Source organism: Trachypithecus francoisi, unplaced genomic scaffold (assembly GCF_009764315.1).
Source record: "Trachypithecus francoisi isolate TF-2019V2 unplaced genomic scaffold, Tfra_2.0 Lachesis_group6, whole genome shotgun sequence".
Lineage (NCBI taxonomy): Eukaryota > Metazoa > Chordata > Mammalia > Primates > Cercopithecidae > Trachypithecus > Trachypithecus francoisi.
This window is the reverse complement of record NW_022681471.1, coordinates 99668156-99689231: the sequence shown is the minus strand read 5'-3', so window position 1 is coordinate 99689231 and position 21076 is coordinate 99668156. Positions and strand designations below refer to the sequence as shown.

At 40.0% G+C, this 21076-nt stretch overlaps 1 protein-coding gene and 1 pseudogene across 1 annotated transcript in view; one reads left to right on the top strand and one right to left on the bottom strand.

Moving 5' to 3' along the window:
- Nucleotides 1–2473, bottom strand: part of LOC117077806 — a 35459-nt pseudogene extending 32986 nt beyond the window's left edge.
- Nucleotides 2474–2506: 33 nt separating this feature from the next.
- TSPAN7 (tetraspanin 7) overlaps nt 2507–21076 on the top strand; it is a 119636-nt gene continuing 101066 nt past the window's right edge. Inside the window, exon 1 of the mRNA XM_033202087.1 lies at nt 2507–2759. Coding sequence (XP_033057978.1) covers nt 2679–2759 — 81 coding nt within the window. The 5' untranslated portion in view covers nt 2507–2678. The remainder of the gene's footprint in view (nt 2760–21076) is intronic.

Sequence of the window (21076 nt, the reverse complement as noted above, 5' to 3'; positions counted from 1 at the left end):
GGCTTGAGGTTCTGCATGTTCAAACAGCTCTTCCAGTGGATGTCAATGCTGCCAGCTCAGGGTTAGTGTGACCAATATGTTCTGGTCTGCCCAAGACTTTCCTGGTTTTAGCCATGAAAATCCTGAATGCAGGGAAATCCCTCAGTCCTGGGCAAACTGGGATGGCTTGTCACCCTATATATATGTCATGGGCCACAGTTGGAGAGCAAGGATCTAGCTACAAGCTATGTTAATTTATCTACTAATTATATTACTGAATATTCATACTTATCTTTACATTTAAATGGTTTATTTTTGCTAGAACAGTCCAAGTTTCCAAGAATCTGGACCTAAGAGATATTCCAAAAATGCTCCAAACTGTGAGACTGTGAGTTAGTTAAAATGATGGGTGTCTTCTGTGAACATCATATATTAACTCACCAAATTATCTATGATGCTTAGCAGTGTCACTGTTTGGCTGAACATTGAGATTTCTGACCCCTTTACAGAATAATTATACATGGCCAAGATCTTTTGATGCTAAGGATACCCACTGGGTTTGAAGTCTTCAGTATCCTTTCCCTGCTGCTGCTGCTGCAGTTGGAATCAACCTGGAGACTGTAAGAATGAAAGAGAAAGCTCCTCTCTGAAGTTGGGTTTAAGTTCATTGCGGTACGGGGCAATGCCCCTCAACTCTTGCTTAATATTCAGACCACCTGAAGAGCTTCTAAAAAGCAGCGCTTTCACCCCACACCAAATGACTCCGAATAGCTGGTATTAGGCACAGGCATTCATAATTGTTTTAAAACACCAGGTGATGCAAATGAGCACCCAGCGTCAAGAATCAGTGTGCCAAGACCCCTTTATAGCAGACACCTTGCTCAACCTGTCCCTTCTTTCACCTGCACCTATTCCACTCTTCTATGCCCACGTACCTTTTTGTTATGGTTGACAATTTCCTTAAACAGGTTCTCCTCTTCCTCATATTTGTGTACTGTTTATACAGTTACCTTTTTGACCTGAGACCACATATAACTCGATAGAGGTAATAATTACTCCTGTAACAACTGACCTTGGCAGGCTTTTCCCAAGCCTTATCGACTCTGTTTTTTACTCTTTCACAAATATGTATCCTTAACATAATCATCCACGATTGAGTTAATCTGTGATAGTGTTGCTGTTTTTGACTAGTCTCTCAGCAATCAAGCTAAATCTCCCACTGAATCTGTGTGTTACTCTACAAACCATATCTGGGTGGAATGTACATTTTTATTGTGATATAATTAATATATCATAAAAACCATCCTCTTAAAGTGTACAACTCAGTGGTTTTTAGCCACTATGTAATTCTAGAACATTCTCATTACTCTAAAAAGAAGCCCCTTACCCATTAAGAGTCACTCCTCATTCCTGCCTCCCTCTCGCTGCAACCACTAATCTCTTTTCTGTCTCTACAGATTTGTCTATTTTGGATATTTCCTATACATAAATCATTCAGTATGTGGTCTTTTGTGTCTGGCTTCTTTCGCTTATTTTCAAGGTTCATCCACGTTTCAGCATTTATCAGTAGTACTTCATTCTTATGTGGCCGAATAATTTTCCATCGTATGGATGCACTGAATTTTGGTCATCCACTCATCAGCTGATGGATATTTGAGTTGCTTCCAATTTTTGGCTATTGTGAATAATGCCACTATAAACATTTATGTATATGGTTTTGTGTGGGCATATATTTTCATTTCTCTTGGGTAAATACCCAGGAATGGAGTTGCTGGATCATATGCAAACTCTGTTCAACTTTTTGAGGAACTCCAAATTGGTTGTGAACATTTTTTGACCTCAATGCGGCTTTCCCTTTCAAGAGGGAGATGGTCTGTACTTGTTAGCGTGCCGCAAATGATTCTCCTGCATATTAAACATTTTTCTGTTATCTGTTAAACATTGTATGTGCAGCAAGGATGACGCCTCATACAGACCTTTGTCCACAATTTCATCATTTCAAAATGTAAGAAAAATCTAAAAAATGAAGGAGCCTGCAGATACCTGTGGTGGCGAGGATTTGGGGTCTGAGCTCCTGGGTTCCTGTCCATCCCTCCAGCTGTATCTCCGGCCACCTGTCACAGTCTGTTCCTGGCACAGACAAGGCCTGCTGGTTGCCAAGGACATGAGTACAGGGCCACTTCCATGTGAGAAAGCCCTGGCGGGTGTCAAAATGCAGAAACGTGACTGACGGGCAGGGGGGCACCCATAAACTTCCCATAGCCAGGTGCAGGCATCCCTGCAAATGTAACGCCCAACTGTGTACAAAGCAGAAATCTAAATGCCAGGGCGGACTGGGAGAGGTTCCCGTGACCTCTGACCCGGCCTCTAAATTCTCCCATTCCCTCCCTGCTGTCCTGCCGCGCCCCGTCTCCCGTCGCCCGGCCTCGTCTTTCTCCTCCGCTGGGGGTCTGAGCCTGCGCGGTATTGCGGACGCGGGCGGTGTTTCCCGCATGCGCAGTCACTGCCCGGCCCTGCTCCGCTTTTTCGGTGGGAGCACCGCGCGGTGCGCGCTCACGCACGCGCACGGCCTCGCCTGCGCGCTCACGAGGCCTCTCGCCGCACGCGCCCCCGGCCCGCCCCGCCCCGTCCCGCCTCTTCCCCCCTCCCGCGCGCCCGCCCGCCGCCTGCCGCCGCCGCCACCGCCGGAGCTCTGTAGTATGGCATCGAGGAGAATGGAGACCAAACCTGTGATAACCTGTCTCAAAACCCTCCTCATCATCTACTCCTTCGTCTTCTGGGTAAGTGCCCACGCCGGGCCCGTGACCGAGTCGCTGTCCATCTGTCCGTATGATGATGCCCTGAGAAAAGAAGTGGGGAGGAAAACCCAAACCAAAAATCAAATCTCGGACCCCTCTTTAAGGAGACAGGCGCAGGGTGCTGGGTCGGGGATGCAGGATGGTAGGGTGCGGGTCGGGGCTGCTGGAACCCTAGACCTCGCTCCGCGCAGGCTGCAAGGGGCTGCGTAGTGTAGGTGACTGCAGGTTGTCGACCTTCCAAAAAAAAGAATGTTAATGCATTAGTTTCTTTTTTAATCTCCCGGGATAGGGTCAGCTCCTGGGGAAAGTTGCGGGTTTATTCGTCTGTTTTCCTCGCTGTAAACCCTTCACTCCCTTCCCCTACCAGCCGGTTCGCGGCGCCTCTTGGAGCTAACCTGTGGCCGGCTAGGAGAGGACACGGGAGCGTGGGGTTTAATCTCAGATTCGCAGTTATTCCCGACCCCACGGGGCTGCGGGAGGGAGGCACCAGAAGCACTGTGCCTGCCTGGCTGGGCAAGGGCGACCAAAGTCTCCCAAGCACACGATGGGGAGCAGGCGTTGTCACCGCGTGGAGGCGCACGAAAGGGAGAGGGTCTTACATAAGCCGGGGGCATCTTTGAGGTTTCTTGGTGACCCAAGAGACGAGTCTTTGGATTCCTTTCCCACCTCCCTGCATCCCTACACTCCCTATCTGGTCGTTCTGTCACTGCATGAACACAATCCGCAGCGCCCTGGCGGAGGGTGCCCTCCACTTGGTGATAGAGATAGCGCCCCAACTCTACTCTCCATCTATCTAGTGCTGCCGCCGGTCCTTGAAGCTCAATGCAGAAGGGTGACGTCAGCCCCTCAGCCAGGGCCGCGGGGGGCTGCGTGGTGCACCTCGCGGAGGGATGCGCCTTTCTGCGCGGGGGAGGGGGGAGGAGGGGGAGGAGGAGGAGGAGGAGGAGGGGGCTCTAGGCTTCTGCCTTACCTCATCCTGTTTGGCAAATCATGGAATCAGTGCAGGGCTGACACTGCAGTGATTCACTGAGAGAGGTGCGTGGTACTTAAAGACCATTCCCCGTTATTTCTCTTTTCATGCAGATGACCCCGTCTTCCCTAGTTGCTTACTCCCATAACCAAGCTACAGCTACCCGCAAGGGAATGAATATCGACCCTCTTCCCCTCTTGTCCCCCAAATCTGGGTCATTTTAGCTTCGATGGCAGTCATTTTGAAATCTGAGGCTCTGTAGGGAAAGCCAGTTCAACCTTTGGTTGTTTTCTTCTTGCACCCCCCACCCCCGCCCCTCACCCACCACCACATATTAGCCCTAATTTTGCTTTGAAACTGGAGCACAGTACTGTATGAAGTACCGAGAATCAGCTAGATGGCAAACCGGACTGTTTGCAATGGTCAAGGAAGGAGCAGAAATTTATTGAGGTTCAAAAATATTTCTAATGCCCCCGGACATTTCCTTATCGCTGGCGTGATTCTTCAAGTCGGGGAAGGTGTGGACTCCCCAGACCACGCATATCAGGAGCTCTGCAATGAGTTAGGATAGATTAACCGGCATATTGCACAAGGCAAACACAGAAACGGACTTTATTTGGACTGACAATGACACAGGTTGAAATGTCTCAGTAATGGAATTGTGAGCTATGCACGGATCATATCATCTTATGCTCTGCCTGTAAAAAGCGATAACACATGCTGATTGCTGAAACTTCCCAGTAGCCATTCCTGGGAACTGGTTTATCTTTATGTGTTTCCTTAAATCTCTTTTGTTTGGCCCTTTATCATTTACTTGACTTCCTATTTGTTACTGGAGTAAATCATATGGGGGGGGGGATATTTTTAGCTTCCTGAAAAATAAGGTTTACAGTGCACATGAAGAATACTGTTCTTTCAGAATCACTGCAAGCTGGCAAAGAAGGATATCTTCCAGACTGAGACTTTTCATATGAACACTTTACCTCTCCTTGCTTACATGAATCTAATTACTTAATGCCCCCAGTACATCTTAAACAATCATTGCATTTTATGTCCTCCGGAAGTTCCTTGATGCCGTCATTTTAATTTTTTCTACTTTCAAGATTTTCATAGTCTTAAATATTTACCTGGAACATTTTCAATAGTTTAAATACCAAAGCCAGCCCTGGCTTTGGTTGTTGTAATCATTTCATACTTACAACCAAAAGAATAAGATCTCTTTGGATGTGTGAGGATATTTTTTTTTTTTTTTTTTTTTTTTTTTTTTTTTTTTTTTTTTTTTGAGACGGAGTCTTGCTCTGCCGCCCAGGCTGGAGTGCAGTGGCCGGCTCTCAGCTCACTGCAAGCTCCGCCTCCCGGGTTCACGCCATTCTCCTGTCTCAGCCTCCCGAGTAGCTAGGACTACAGGCGCCCGCCTCGTCGCCCGGCTAGTTTTTTGTATTTTTTTAGTAGAGACGGGGTTTCACCGTATTAGCCAGGATGGTCTCGGTCTCCTGACCTCGTGATCCGCCCGTCTCGGCCTCCCAAAGTGCTGGGATTACAGGCTTGAGCCACCGCGCCCGGCCAATGTGAGGATATTTTAAACAAGACATTATTTTTAAGTAGCCTTATTGAGACATGATTCACATGCCATAAAAGCCACCTATTTAAAGTATATGATTCAGTGAGTTTTAGTATAAGTAGCACATATTTTAGTATATAAGTGGTATATATTTCTGTACATTTAGTATATTCATAGATATGTGCAACCATCACCCCAGTCATTTTTAGAACATTGCATCATTTCACAAGAAACCCATTTCTTTAGCTGTTATCCCATTTACCCCCCAATTTCAACTTCCCACCCTCATGCCCACCCCCTGCCAGCCCTAAGCAACCACTACTTTCTGTCTCTAGAGATTTCCATATTGCAGACATTTCATATAAATGTAATCATACAATATTTGCCCTTTTGTGACTGTTTTTTTCACTCAGCATAATTACTTCAAGGTTCATCCATGTTGTAGTGTGTATCAGTACTTCATTCCTTTTTATGGTTGAGTAATATTCCATTGGATGATATAGCACATTTTGTTTATCCGTTTGTCTGTTGGGGGACATTTGAGTTGATTGGGTCATTTAGCTATCATGAATAATGGTGCTATAAACATTCATGTACAGTTTTTTGTGTGAATATGTCTTCATTTCTATTGGGTATATACCTGGAGGTTGAATTGCTAGGTCACATGGTAATTCTAAGTTTAATTGAAGAACTGCCAGCTTGTTTCACAAAGCAACAGCACACTTTTACATTCCCTTTGACCATGAGGATTCCAATTTCTCCATATCCTTGCCAACATTTGTTATTGCCTGACTTTTTTATTATAGCCTTAGTAGGTGTGAAGGTGGTATCCCATGGTGATTCTGGTATGAATTTCTCTGATGAGTAATGATGCTGAATGTCTTTTTTATGTGCTTGTTAGTCATTTGTATATCTTTCTTGAAGAAATGTTTATTTATATCCTTTAACCATCTTAAGATGTAGGGCTTTTTTTATTAAGTACTAAGAGCCCTTTTTATATTCTGGGTACAAGTCCTTTATCAGATATATGATTTACAAGTATTTTCTCCTATTTTGTGGGTTATCTTTAGATGGTGTCCTTTGAAGTACAAAAGTGTATTTTTATGAAGTCCAGCTTACCTATTTTTTTCTTTTTTTGTTTATGCTTTCAGTGTCATATTTGAGAATCCTTTGCCAAAACCAAGGTCACAAATATTTACCTGTTAAATGTTTATAAGAATTATTTCTCAGTTCAGTAAATGCAGTTGATAAATCTTTCTTCAGCACTTAGAACTATGTCTGGCATAGTAGGTACTCAAATATTTGTCAAAACTTCTGAGATTGTGCTAGGTAATTTACAAAAAGATGGCCTTGGTGTTCTTTTTTGTTTGTTTGTTTGTTTTTTTGAGACGAAGTCTCACTCTGTCACCAGACTGGAGTGCAGTGGCGCCATCTCAGCTCACTGCAACCTCCGCCTCCCAGTTTCAAGCAATTCTCCTGCCTCAGCCTGCCGAGTAGCTGGGACTACAGGCCCGCACCACCACACCCAGCTAATTTTTGTATTTTTAGTAGAGGCGGGTTTCACCACGTGGGCCAGGATGGTCTCGATCTCTTGACCTCGTGATCCACCCACCTCAGCCTCCCAAAGTGCTGGGATTACAGGCGTGAGCCACCGCACCCGGCTGACCTTGGTGTTCTTTAAAGTGGAAGGTGGAGGGAAGATTAGACAGAATTATTTCCTTTGTATTCATGAGTTGTTTTAATAGGATTTTTTCCCTTTCTTTACCTTAATTAGATTTAGAACTAGAAGGCATTTGAACTTAAAATGGTGGTAGAACCGTAGCATCATAAAGGTTGACGTACTTAGCATATGTTAAACCGAAGTCTACACTTTTGAAAGAGAGATTACTGTTTTATCTGGCTTTCTCTTCTGTCTGTAATCACACTCTCTCTCTGAGGTGTTTCTCTAAAGTGGTGGTTCTCAAAAGGGGGCAGTTTTGCCCCCCTCCCATATTTGGCAATGTCTGGAGACATTTTTGGCCATAGCTGGAGGGGAGGATGATACTGGCATTTAGTGGGTAGAGGCCACAGATGCTGCTAAACATCCTACAGTACACGAGACAACCCCTCACGACAAAGAATTGCCTTGCTCAAAATGTCAACAGTGCCACCAAACTCTGCACTACTGGACTTACATAGTAGTAAGTCCTGTGAAGAAAAAATGGAGCGTTATGCAAACCTCTGTATATTTATTCGTGTTTGGAATCCCCGTAGCAGAGCACGCGCAGCACAATCACGTGAGAAGAAAAACATTCTCTATGGTGTACTGTACAATTATTTGAAGACAAAAGGTAGGTACCTCTTTATATAATTGTGTTCAAATGGATGGGATGATTTGTCTTTCAGTTAAATAATATCACCTGAATGCTGTGTAAACAGATCCGTCATTTCTCTTGATTTGTATGTTTTATTTTCAGGTTTACAGAAGAGGAGGGAAAAACACACGTAGGAGTAAGTTATCCTGTGCTTTAAAGACTAGCAAACAATGTCGGGCCCATAGTAGGTTTACTCACTAAGGACTTATTTCCTTAATGAATGAATGAATGAATGAATAAATGAAATTTTATTGACTACTCTTGGACTCAGTTATTTATTTCAACTCACTTCAATGGGGAAGTTTTTTTAAAACAGTGTTATTTCTAGTCTACCTGTAGTGATTTAAATGTGCTCCTCCAACAAATGTGTGAAAAGATGGAATAGTAGATTTTACAAGGACTTGCTTATCCTAATGATAGTTCAATCATTATATTTTTGTAATTAGTTTGTCATTTTGGTTATTTGAATTTTTAATTAGAATTTGTTAAGCATGAATAAAAAGATATCTATCTTGCCCTATATATATATATAACAAAATATCCTTTCCTCACAACCAATGTAACTGTTTCAAGATCAAGCAAAGAAATGTAATAAATATTTTGCTTACCAGGTAACTTTTTGTTTTATTTATACATTTTTTATGTATTTTAAATACTCATCTGAGTTCTAAGCTAAGATTTAAATCCACCATGTGTGAAGAGAAATTTCCCTTTCTTAATTCAAGTGTATATTGGGCCTGATTATTCCTTGATTATCTAAGGAGGTAATTAGCTTATCAATAGTGCTATCAATTCTTCTATGGTAAAATATTTTAATTTGAGAAACATCATTAATCTTTTTTGGATAAATAATTTAAAACAATCATCATTCTTTTTATTTTTTCTGTCCAGAAAGTTTAGGTACTTGGGATATAAATAGAAGAAAACATCTTAAAGAGCAACTCCTAACATTTTAAAGAGTTTGAATTTGGGCACTGTATTGGTCTGTTCTTAAGCTGCTAATAAAGATACACCTGAGACTGTGTAATTTATAAAGGAAAGGGGTTTAATTGACTCACAGTTCCACATGGCTGGGGAGGCCCCAAAATCATGGCTGACGGCGAATGAGGAGCAAAGTTACATCTTACATGGTGGTAGGCAAGAGAGCTTGTGCGGGGGAACTCCCATTTATAAAACCATCAGATCTTGTGAGACTTACTCACTGTCACGAGAACAGCATGAGAAAAACCCACCTTCATGATTCAATATCTCCCACTGGCTCCCTCCACAACAAGTGGGAATTATGGGAGCTATAGTTCAAAATGAGATTTGGGTGGGGACACAGCCAAGCCATATCAGCACACACTTTAGTTTATAATTATTCTTTTGCACATCAATACAATTAAATCATGTCTATTACATGTCAGGTATTGAGTAATCATTAGAATGCGTACCAGCATTTACTAGCTGCTGCTTTTGGCATTTTACCTGCATTTTAAAATAATACATGTATTCTATTTCTCAACTTTTCAGTTTTAGATGTTATGTACTGTCTTCTCACTATGGAAGATGAAGATTTAGCTCTGCTGCCCCTCTCTCCCATACTCGTTTCTTCCCTATATTTTAGTTGACCCTAACATATCATTTTATCGTTGTCATATTTTGGTTAGAGCGGTCATCAGTGATTTCATGAATATGACTAGGTAACCTAGTCACAGCTGAGCCATGTAGCATGTTATATTATGATTATTTGCATAGCTTTTTGTTTTCTCTGCAGTTAAGAATTGCCTTGTTTGATCCTTTGCTTTTTAGTTGCCATGCTCACTGCTAATTTATCCCTGTACTTTCCCCAAGATCTGTGTTTCTTCAGTCTGTTCAACACTTCATGTGTCATATCAGTTTCTTGTTCTTGGAGGCATTTCTCCCAAAACATTCTGATCTTCAATCTGGACTAGTATTTTCTGGGCCTTTGAAACAGTGGACATCAATATAATCTCCCTTCACCATCATCCTGGTGAATCCTGTCTCCTTTTACATTGGATCCTCAGTTTTTGAGATGTCATGTCTTTCTCTTCCTTGGTGTTTTTTTTTTTTTTTTCCATTTTGGTAGAGCAAGTTTAATAATTTTCTGGAAAATGATGTATTGGGGGTTAATTTTTTGAGCTCTTACAGGTGTGAAAATCTTATTTTTCTCTTGCACTTAATTTGATAATTTGGCTTAGTGTAGAATTGTAGTTTGGAAATCATTTATCCTCAGAATTTTTCTGTCTTTCCCTGCTCCAAGTCTTGTTCTTGTTGTTAGTGTTGAGAAATCAGATGTTATTCTGATTCTTTTTGAATCCTGCTTTTCTTCTCTGAAGTCATTATGATCTTTTGCTTGCTCTGAAATTTCACAATAATATGCTCTGGTGTATGTCTATTTTTAACTATTTCCTGGGCACCCTTTGAATCTGGAAATTTTCTGTATACCTTTCAATCTGGTCCTTGAGTTTGGGGAAATTTTCTTTTGTTTTTTGTTTTCTTTACCTTCTTTTTTTTCTGTCCTGTTTGGATGTTGGACCTCCTAGACTGATCTTCTAATTTTCTCCCCTTCTATTTTCTACCTCTTTTTCTTTTTGCTCTATTTCTGGGAGATCACTTCCACTGTATCTTGCTGCTGTTGCATTTTTCATTTGTTTCATATGTTAATTTCTAGAAGCTGCTTTTTGAGGTCTGAATGTTCTTTTTTTCTAGCATCCTGTTTTTGTTTCGTGAGTGTAATATAGTTTTAAAATCTCTCTGAAAATATTAGTGATTTTTTTGAGTTTGCTTCTTCCTGCATAGTTTCCTTCAGACTGCTCTGTTTTCTGGCATATTACCGGCTTACCTCAAATTTATGGTCATGTTTTGCTCTCTTTTCTGTACATGTTTAAAAGGGGGCACTACCAAGCTGATTGGAAGCCCTTAGCCTGAAGTAGATGTTTATCAATTGTAATTTGGGTGATTTGACTGGGCAGTTGAGTTTTAGGACCAAGGTCAATATCTTTAGGTCTTTCTTTTGGTCTCATCAGATATCCTACAGAAGAATCTTCTAATTGCTCTCTGAATAAAGAAGGTGAGAATATAGAAGTCTCTGTGTACAGTATATAAACCTTTGCTTAAGTTCCTGTTTCTGGTGTAGCATCCATGTCCACTGTGCTTATATTCCCCTGTTCAGAGACCATCTCTTTCACCCTCTAAAGAATAATATCTGAACCTATTGTAGAATGAGGAGAGACTAGAGACAGAAAGTTGGCGTTGGGGTTTGGGGGTGGGGAATCTAATTGTTTTTCAAAGAACTCTTACTGGAACCTATTTATTTTAGCTCCCCTTTCCTCCCTACTTCCAGGTATGCATGGAGCTGCTAATTCCTGAGTCTTTTGGGGATGTTTGGGTGCGAATATTTTATTTTGTGCTTCTCACAGCAGCCATAAGATTTGACTTTTTCTCAGCTTTGAAGAGAACATTGTGGTTGTCTTCTCTCTTTGTTATTGTAGGTTAAAAACATTCTTTTAGTGTCATTTCAGTGGAGTTTTGGGAGATAGCCAAGGTAAATGGATGCATTCAATCCATCATCTTAACTGGAAGTCCTTTATATCTTTATCTCTACATCAGATGGTACTAATTAAATACCCAGTTGATTATGAGTGATTGAATAGAGCATCTAAAACAGCAATAGTCGGGCTATTCTAATAAATATTGGTACCCAGTTTTCAATTTTTAAAAAGCTTTTGGATTTCAAAGGAAGTGTTCTAAGTTGGAACAGGCTTACTAAGACACATCCTCTATAAGGTCATCTGGTAATCAGCGACTGGACGAATGGAAATGAAGCTCTGAAGGTTGCTGCTGCTTTTCTGCCCTTCTTATTTCTTCCCACCAGACGAAGTCCCATGTGTCTTCTGACCTGATTCAGACCTTGCTTGATTAATTTAGTGTTTATAGTGTGGTGTGTGTGTTGGGGAGAGGAGCTTGATGTTAAACTGATTATTGCTTTGCTGTTTTTCTTTTACTACAATGATAACCCTTCATGGTTACTATTGGACTTGTACATTATAATCTGGAGTTTTTTCTTATTTTATCACCTTAATTTACCATATGCAGTATACAGTTAGGATGTGTGAACTACCTTTTATAACATTTGGGGAACATTAAGTCTTTTTCACTTAGTCGTTGCTTAGACATTAGCTGAATTTTGGTCTAAATAGAATGAAATACTCTTCTCCATTCTAATCACAACTCGAGTTCTTGATTTGACCTTATTGAGAGTTGCATTACTTATTCAGTGATTGTTCTTTATGTTCTGCTTTAAATAAGCACCTCAGAAGGTGGTGAAAATTGAAAGTCATCTGTGACTGTGTTTCTTTGTTTAAACATGTTAAACCCTTGACATAGATGACTAATGCACTGCTAAACCCATTTAAACACACTTTAAAAATATATTCTTATGTCTTTTTCTCCTTTAGTCCCATTACAGCAGCTTCCAGTCTGAGTTACCTCCTCATGGCAAGCAGATTTTTGGAATGCTGCTCTTAAATTTCTTATTTTAGTTGTTATTCCCCTTGCCATGACAGAATGCTTTTCATTCTTGGCTGAACATTTTTTTCACTTTACTGCAGAACCCCACTATTCATCAAGAAAAGGATGTAGAGGAAAAGGAGAGCGTTTTCTTGTTTTGTTTTTCCTTTTGGTTATTTGATCAGTTAAACAGGTAAGCATTTTATTTATTTGTTTATTGCCTTTTAAAACATTTATTATTACTTTTATAGATTTAGGGAATACAAGTGCAGTTTTGTTACATGTATATATTGCATAGTGATGCAGTCCGGGCTTTTAGTGTAAAGCATTTAAAATAGTTTAAACATCACATTTCAACTCTGAAAGGTTTTCTTTGGTGCTTTCTGCAAGACATAGTGGGATTTTCCCATCATCATTTGTTTGTAGGAGAAATTCCAGGTGCCTTATACTAGAGGATGATGAGATGAGTCAGACACAGGTACTGGTGAACAGTCTAGATCAGCGATTCTCACCCTGTTTGCCCATAGAATTGCCTAAGGGGCCCTAAAAAGATACTTAGACCCCATCCTAAGAGATTCTGATTGAATTGATCTGGATGGAGTGCCAGCATTGATACGCTAAAATATGCTCCCAGGTGATTCAGCTGTGCAATTAGGATTGAGAAACATCGATCCAGGGAGAACTCAGTAGCTAATAGCAGGCTTGGTTCACTTGAGCCTCCTGGATCTGCAGGTAGCTACAGAGTATCTAACCTAGTACTGGCAATATTAATTTGGTCTTCGTTGCCTGAGAGTCTGGAACCAGGCCTGCAGTGTCTCTCAGTAAACCAAAATGGCCTTGCAGTCTTAGGAGACCATGTTAATCATTCCTGACTAGAGCAATGTGTATCAGAATCATCAAGGACATTTTAAAAACACAGATTCTCAGTCCTATCTTATAGAGTTTAAGTTTTAATTGATATGAAGAGAAACCTGGGTGTGTGAGTTAAAAAAAATCCCAAGGTGATTCTGATTCCTGGGATGTAGCTCTTTGGGGCTGTGATGCCATTTGATATAAATGAGTTCTTACCTCATGAATGCTTTCCTATGATATGATCTGTGGTACCATAAAGCTGAATTGAGGAGAGTATTCCACAAAACAAGATGTAGTCAATGTAGCATTTTTCTTACCCTCTTAGTTGGTCTTTGGCAAGGGTCTTCAAGTGAACTCTTGGAGTTTGGAGTAGTTTCCATTCCTTAGGGGGAATCTATTTTTTTTCATAGTTGTTCTGAGAAGTTAGGGAAAAGTCTTGGTTTGTCAAAGACAAACCTCTGTCAAAAGAGAGACCATAATCCAATATGTAAAACAAAACCCAGAATTCATTACTTACCAAAGTAAGAGACAGCTTAGTCAAGCATAGTCTATGAGTGAAGCAGATTATTGATCTTTTTGGGAAGCATCATGGTGTTTTGGTTACAGAGGCATGAGTGGTAGCATGGCTATTTGAGTGAGACTATTGTTGATTGACTCTGAGAAGCATGTTCACTGCCGTGTGTCTGCTGCTGATTGGTTGACCTTGAATTGTGTGAAGCTCATTGTAATTGGCTTCCAGAATTGTGTTCCCTGAAGCAAGCTGAGTTGTCATTGATAATTAGTCTGAGGTGAATTGCCCTCAATCAAATAGGTTTAAAAGTTGGTGCTGGTGGTTACTAGTTACCGTGGCTATTGAATAATCAATCTTTTTCTCCCCAGTAATAGAGACTTTTATTCTTACCTCAGGCTGCTAATTCTCTTTAGTGAAATGAAGTTGCTTCTGCATCTCAATTCCCATTCATTCTTCAAACATCATTATGATGATGTGTAGAACTTCTGGATCAGTTCATTGTTCTAATCACTCCATAAATATGAATTGATTGTTTAAGATTTCCAGGAATTAGCTAGGACTTCCCAAAGGTAGACCCCTTTGGGGTTGAAAAGGAACCCAAAGCTTGATATGACTGTGTGGAAAATATTGCTAAACATCCCTTCTACATCCCCATCTCTATTTGGGTTGAAGTTATGTTTCTGGTGAAGCTTTTGCAGACTTCTAGCCCCTCCAGATTTCTGTTTCATATTTTGAACTGTATCACTCACTTGATATTCTTTTAACCATTGTCTTCTATTGCAGAAGATTTAAAATTAGACTTAATATGAAGTCTTGACTAGCACATTTGCTGTGTGACCTTAGGCAATCATTTATTCTCTCTGAGCCCCAGTTTCCTCTTTAGAATTGAGGATATCTATGATTACCCACCTCAGTCAAGTGTTGAGGGTCAAATGACATTCAAGTGCTTTATAAAGTAAAGTGTGATACATCTATATTTTGGCAACATTATTCCTTAGGGTGTAAAGTGTTTTCTTCCTAGTTTCTTGTACATGGAAGGTACTGTATCAATACTTGTTAAATGAATAAATTGATCAGAACATTCCCTATCCTGGAAATTAAGAATGATTCACTTTTAGGGTTTTATAGTTTGCTACCAAAGAAAGCTAAGTTAACAGAGTGGTTTGAACAGGAACCAAAAGTAGGACTCACTGAGTTTGGTCCTGTCATTGGGATAAAGGTATTCGTATCTAGGATGAATAAATATAAATCTGACACTTAGAGTCAAATGAGGAATTGATGATCCATTATTCTTTTTAAAATAGACTTTTCCTTTAAGGATAGCTTTAAGTTTACAGAAAAATTATAGAGCTAGTGCATAGAGTCCCATATATCATACCACCATTTTCCCCTACTACTAACAGCTTACATTAATATGGTACATTTGTTATAGTTAATCAATATTGATAACTTTTTATTATCAGAAGTGCATACTTCATTCCTATTTCATTAGTTTTTACCTAATATCCTTTTTCTGTTACAGGCTACCCCATATTATATTTAGTAGTCATGTCTCCTTAGGCTCCCCTTGGCTGTGACAATTTCTCAGACTTTTCTTGTTTTTGACTGTCAACAGTTTTGAGGAGTATTGGTGATGCATTTTGTAGAATGTCCCTCAATTTGGATTTGCCTGATGTTTTTTTTCATGATTAGAATGTAGTTATGTGCTCTGGGGAAGAAGACCACAGAGGTAAAGTGCTATTTCAATCATATCATATTAAGGATACATACTGTTTGGACGAACGGAGGCAAGATGGCGCACTTCCGGGTTCTTCATCTCCCCCACTTTTCCCGCGCGCGCGAAAATGCAGCCGACGCCAGGGAAGGTGCAGACCAACTGGGCATGCGCCAGGTGACGTCAATCTGAAGAGACCAAGATTTACCTGGTCGCACCTGCGGAACGCCCCCGGACACGCCCGTGCCCCGCCTATCGCCCTCCCACTCCCAGAAAAGCTGCTCCGGACGAGTACCACGCACGGACTTCCCAGCTTCCCCACTGCGGTCGGGACTGTCGGAACTCCGTCGGAGAGCACCATGGAGAACTCTGTGGGCCTCTTTCGCCGGAGGCCAACAGACCTCTCCTTACCCACCTTCTTCCCCTGAAGCTAGGTGACCAAAATAAACCTGCAGTTTTGCTCCTACCCTTGCCTAGTCGCTGGTTCCTTTGCGCCCGCTCTGGTGGTCTTAGAAAAACAAGTCACATACCACCAACATTATTTATCACTGTTGATATTGACTTTGATCACCGGGGTGAGATAATTCATCAGGTTTCTCCACCATAAAGTTGCTCTTTCTCCCCTTCTCATATGGTACTCTTTCAAAGAAAATCACAATGCATAGTCCACACTTACGTGAAGAGTTATGTTCTACCTCCTTGAGGAAGGAGTATCTACCATTATCTTTATTAACAAAGATGATTTTCATTCAAAAAATGTTAAAACCAACAGTAAGTATTTGTTCAAACAAGTAGTAAAATACTAAAATTATTTGAGCCGATCAGAAACTGGACAGAGATTCTTGTTTACCATTATTATTTATGATTTGGTTTATCTAGCAAATGCAGTAAGAAAAAAATTAACATTGGAGAAAGAGATAAAACTATCTTTTTACAGATGTAGTTGTTGTAAACTAAATAACCCAAGAGATGTTAGGAAAAAACTACTAAGAGAATTTGATAAGATGGCTGGATATAAGAGAAATATACAATAATTAATTTCTTTTTATTATTTTAGCATAATCCTTAGGAAACAGAGGAAGGAATTTCATTCACAGCAGCAACAGAAATCATAATTACTTCAGAATAAAGTTAATAAGAAAGTCAAGGCTCTTATATGAAGAACAATAAAATCCTATTTTGGGTCATAAAAAGAGATCTGAACAGATTAAATGATACCAGAAGTTCTTGGGTGGGGAGATTTAGTATCATAAAAAATCAGTTTTCTAAAGATGTTTTTAATATATTTCCCAATAGAATACTGACAGGATTTTGGGGAGGGGGGAGGAGATGGTACTTGATAAAACTATATTGTTTACGTAGAAGAATAAATACCTGAGAAATCAAGAGATATTTTGGGGAGGAAAAGGAAGAATATGCTTTATTATCAGAATATACTATTGTGGCAGATAGACTGTAAGATGTCCCCCATAATCTCACCTCCTGATATTCATGCCCTTGTGTAATCCCCTCTGCTTGGGTGTGGGTAAGACCTGAGACTGTCTTCTAATTAATAGAATATAAAAAAGTGATCAAATGCATATGACTATGTGTACATGATTTTATTACATAAATTGTAAAGTCTATCTTGCTGAAAGACTCTGTTCCTTTCTGGCTTTGAAGCATCAAACTTTTATGTGATGAATTGCCCTGTAGAGAGGGCCACATGGCAAGGAACTCAGGGCAATCTCTGGCTGATAGCAAGAAACTGAGGCCCTCAGTAACCAGCAAGCAACTGAATGCTGCCAATAGTCAAATGATCTGGGAAGCAGATTCTTCCCCATTTGTACCTCAGATGAGACTACAGCCCTGCCTGATGCTTTGATCAAAGCTTTGCAAGACCCTGAAACAGAAGACTCAGCTAAGCTGTGCCCAGATTTTTGGCCCACAGAAACTGTGAGATAATAAATGTGTTTTGTTTTGAGCTTCTACATTTGTGGTAATATTGTTATGGAGCAATACAAAATTAATACAACTATAAAATCAATTCAATATGATGTTTGCTTAGAAATACATAGGTAAGTGGAACAATAAAGAATCCAGAAATAAATTCTAGTGAATATGATTTAATAAGTGAAAAGGAGCATTCATTTCAGTGAGAGAAACTAGATTTAAACGATCCTGATACTACAGGATATCTATATGTGAGAAAATAAAATTAGAGCCCTCGCTTAGATGATATGAAAACTTCCAATTGGTTTAAATGCTCAAATATGAAAATAAAATCCTATGAGAAAATGTACATACCATATGTACAAATTAGGAGTCAGAGAGACTGCCTTATGTAAGCTGGAGATTTGGAAGCAATTAAATAAAAAATCAATGTGTTTGGTTATAAAATTTTTAAAAATTTTGTGACAAAAGGTACAATAAAGTCAAACAGTTGAAGTAGGATAAAAAACTTGTGTCAGACTATTAATTAATATACTGCTTCCTTCATTCAGAAAGCTTTGTTAAAAACAGTCTGTTTGCTTTCTGGTGCAAATTTCTTCTCAATGTGGACTGACAACAGTTTGCTGACCAGCCGCTGGTTTGTCCACTAACCATACTTTGGGAATTATTGCTCTAGAGAAGTGGTAGGCAAACATTTTCTGTAAAGGGCCAGATAGCAAATATTTTATTTATTTATTTATATTGTGGGCCATATAGTCTCTGTTGCAACTAGTCACCTTTGCCATTGTAGTGTGAAAGCAGCATAGACAATATGTAAATGAATGAGCAAGGCTGTCGTCCAATAAAACTTTATTTGCAGCCAGATTTGACCCATGGGCTACATTTGCTGATTCCTGTTCTAGGGGATACAACTAGAAGGAAAGTCCAATCCTTACCCTCAAGAATTAAAATCTAAAGCTTAATATGGGCCTATAGGAGTGGGAATGAAGAAAGCCTCATGATTTTCATCTTGAAAGAGCTGGTCACGCACTGTCTAATAAATTAAGCACCTGAGCACTTCAAATGTGGATAGTCCAAACTTGGGATGTCTCTACGTGTAAAATAAATACCAGACTTTTAAGAGTTAGTATGAACACTGTAAAATATCTCATTTTTTTACGTTCATTACATGTTGAAATGGTAATATTTTGGATATGGTGGTTTAAATATACTAGTTAGATAAATTTCACCAGTTTTTTTTTTTACTTGGAATGTGACTTGATTGAAGCTTTTTAATACCCTAATTTAAAGTTGGATATGTGGCTCTTGGACAGCAATGAACTGTAAGCAATGAACTGTAAGAGAGAGAGCTTGTGGGGCTGGGGAATTTGGAAAGGTCGTGTGGACATAGTTCACTTGGAGAATGACAGGATTTTGACAAGTGGTTCTTGGAGAGGATAATCAAGGCTATCAGCAGAATAGTTTCTGTGTTTAGGACAGGAATAAGTTTAGCTGTAATAAAAAGTGAGGCATGCAGCAGGTTTAGGTAAGTAGGCATAAGCCTTATTGTGGGTTGATTGCATGAGTTAGGGTTTTGGGCCTGCTTTGGCCAGTAGGCTAGTCCATACTTTTGAGCAGGGAGTAGTAACTTTGGTAGCCATACTTTGCAGGCCTATTCTGAAAGTAGTAAGTTGGTTGGGTTGAAATAAGAAAAGCAAGAAGTGGTGAAACCAGGTTAACTAGGTAAGAATGAAGGTCTAATATAGGGTGACAGTGGGAATGAAGAATGGAAGACAGAGGACAGCTACTTCATGATGTGGCAAGAATGTTTGTGAGAGAGAACCCCAGTATTCTGTGCTTAAAGAGCATGGATGATGGTGATACTCTCCTGAAAATGCAGACCTTAGAAAGAGCGGGTTTGAGACTAATATGATGTGTTCCATTTTGCATGTGTTTAGTTTGAGACAAAGGTAGATTAAAAGATAGGCTGGTTCTCAGAAGCTTGTTTGCCTATATTTTGCATTGATAGAGGTGGCCCTAGGCAATTATTTATTTTTGACCATCTCCATACTTCCTGACCCTCACCACTTTCTGCCATGGTCACAGTTGATTGACCTGGAGAGCAGATCTGACCTTTAAATATCTGTTTGTTCAGTGTTCAGTGGAACTTGAGATAATCAGGCTTGTAAGATCTGAATGGAGACGTTCTTTTTTAGGCATTCAAACTGAAGATATAAGAGACGTGGTTGATGTAGGGGCAGAAGGAGAAAGTGACCCAGAGAAGTAGCAGAGACATGTGAGCAGTGAACAGCTGGAGTTGGACCAGTGAACTCCTGGTCACTAGACTGTGTAGCCCCTGGACAGCTCTACTGCAGCCCATGCTTTTCCCTTCTGGCCTGAAGAGTGGCTTTTCATAGTTCTGATGAGGCCTGACTGAGTGGGTATGATTCCTAGCTGCCTCATTTCCTCCTCTCTTAAACCCCCTTGGCTAACCAAAATGGATGATTAGGTAGATGTTTGAAGTGGCTAGAAAGGCAGGATTGGAATTAAAAGAGGAGGTTGGGGTGGAGATACAAAGTTGTGAAAGGCCATATGTTCATTTAAGAGGCATAAAATAGCAAATGGTGTTTTTTTCAATTGCACAGTAAGCCCAGAGTTCTAAATGCAATTAATGCTGAGTTGCTTGCTGATAATAGGTGTAACCGGTACAGCAAAGCATTTGGCCGGCAGCATTAATGGATGCCTACAATTCCAGTAAAGTCTTGTCTAGGGGATAAAAGTTCTCCTACAGGGTAAGAGCAAGTTACTTATTAATCTCCTTAATAGCTGCTGCTCTATTTGGGAAGGGAGGCTGCAGGTTGTTTTAGTTTATAACCTTCAGAGATGTTTTGAGGACAAACAAACAAGTAACTGCTTGGTATGTTGTGTTTTTCAAAAGATAGCCCTGGTATACAGAGGTGGTGGCTAGCCTGAGGGTTATGTAAATAACTTAGAACAGGCCGCTCTTTGAGTGATGCCTCAATGAGCACTTTGAGGGGCTTTTTTCTCATCTAGATGACAATGGAGGAAAGGTGCACTTCTCCATATCACTGGAATTCAGTCTTTTAAACTAAGATTTTAGAAGTGAACTCTGAGATATAGCATGCTAATTATTTTGAGAGAAAAAAAATACAGGAAAAGAAAGGTACGTAAGTGAATATTGTACTAAAAACACTGTTCAAATGAGCTATTTACAAATTACATATATATGCATGTGTGTATATGTGTACATACGTATACACATACACATATGTATGGTGTACATATGTGTATATGTGTTATGTACATATATGTATACATATGTGGGTGTATATGTACACACATATATACATAAATATATGGCAAGCCATTTTGTAAAGAAAACAATGCATGTAACAAATGCTGAGGGGGATCCACATCAAATGTTAACAGCTGTGGTTGGGTAATAAGACAATTAATAGACTACTTCTTTCTGTGTGCTTTATTTTCCAAGGTTTTTTCCTCCTTTTATATGTAACATGAACTACTTTCATAATGAAAAGATTGTTAATTCTTTTTTAAAAAATCAAAATTACTCTGGACATTTTCTAGTATGTAGTTTTATGTCTCAAAGATGGAGTGCCTTTATTTTTCACCACATCATCTCATTTGTAATATCATTTATTAACCCCATGCATTTTAGGGATTTGATTAAATTAATGCAAGGCCGGGCATGGTGGCTCACACCTGTAATCACTTTAGGAGGCTGAGGCGGGTGGATCACATGAGGTCAGGAGTTTGAGACCAGCCTGCCCAACATGGTAAAAACCCCGTCTCTACTTAAAAAAAAAAAAAAAAAATTAGCCAGGTGTGGTGGCATGTACCTGTAATCCCAGCTACTCAGGAGGCTGAGGCAG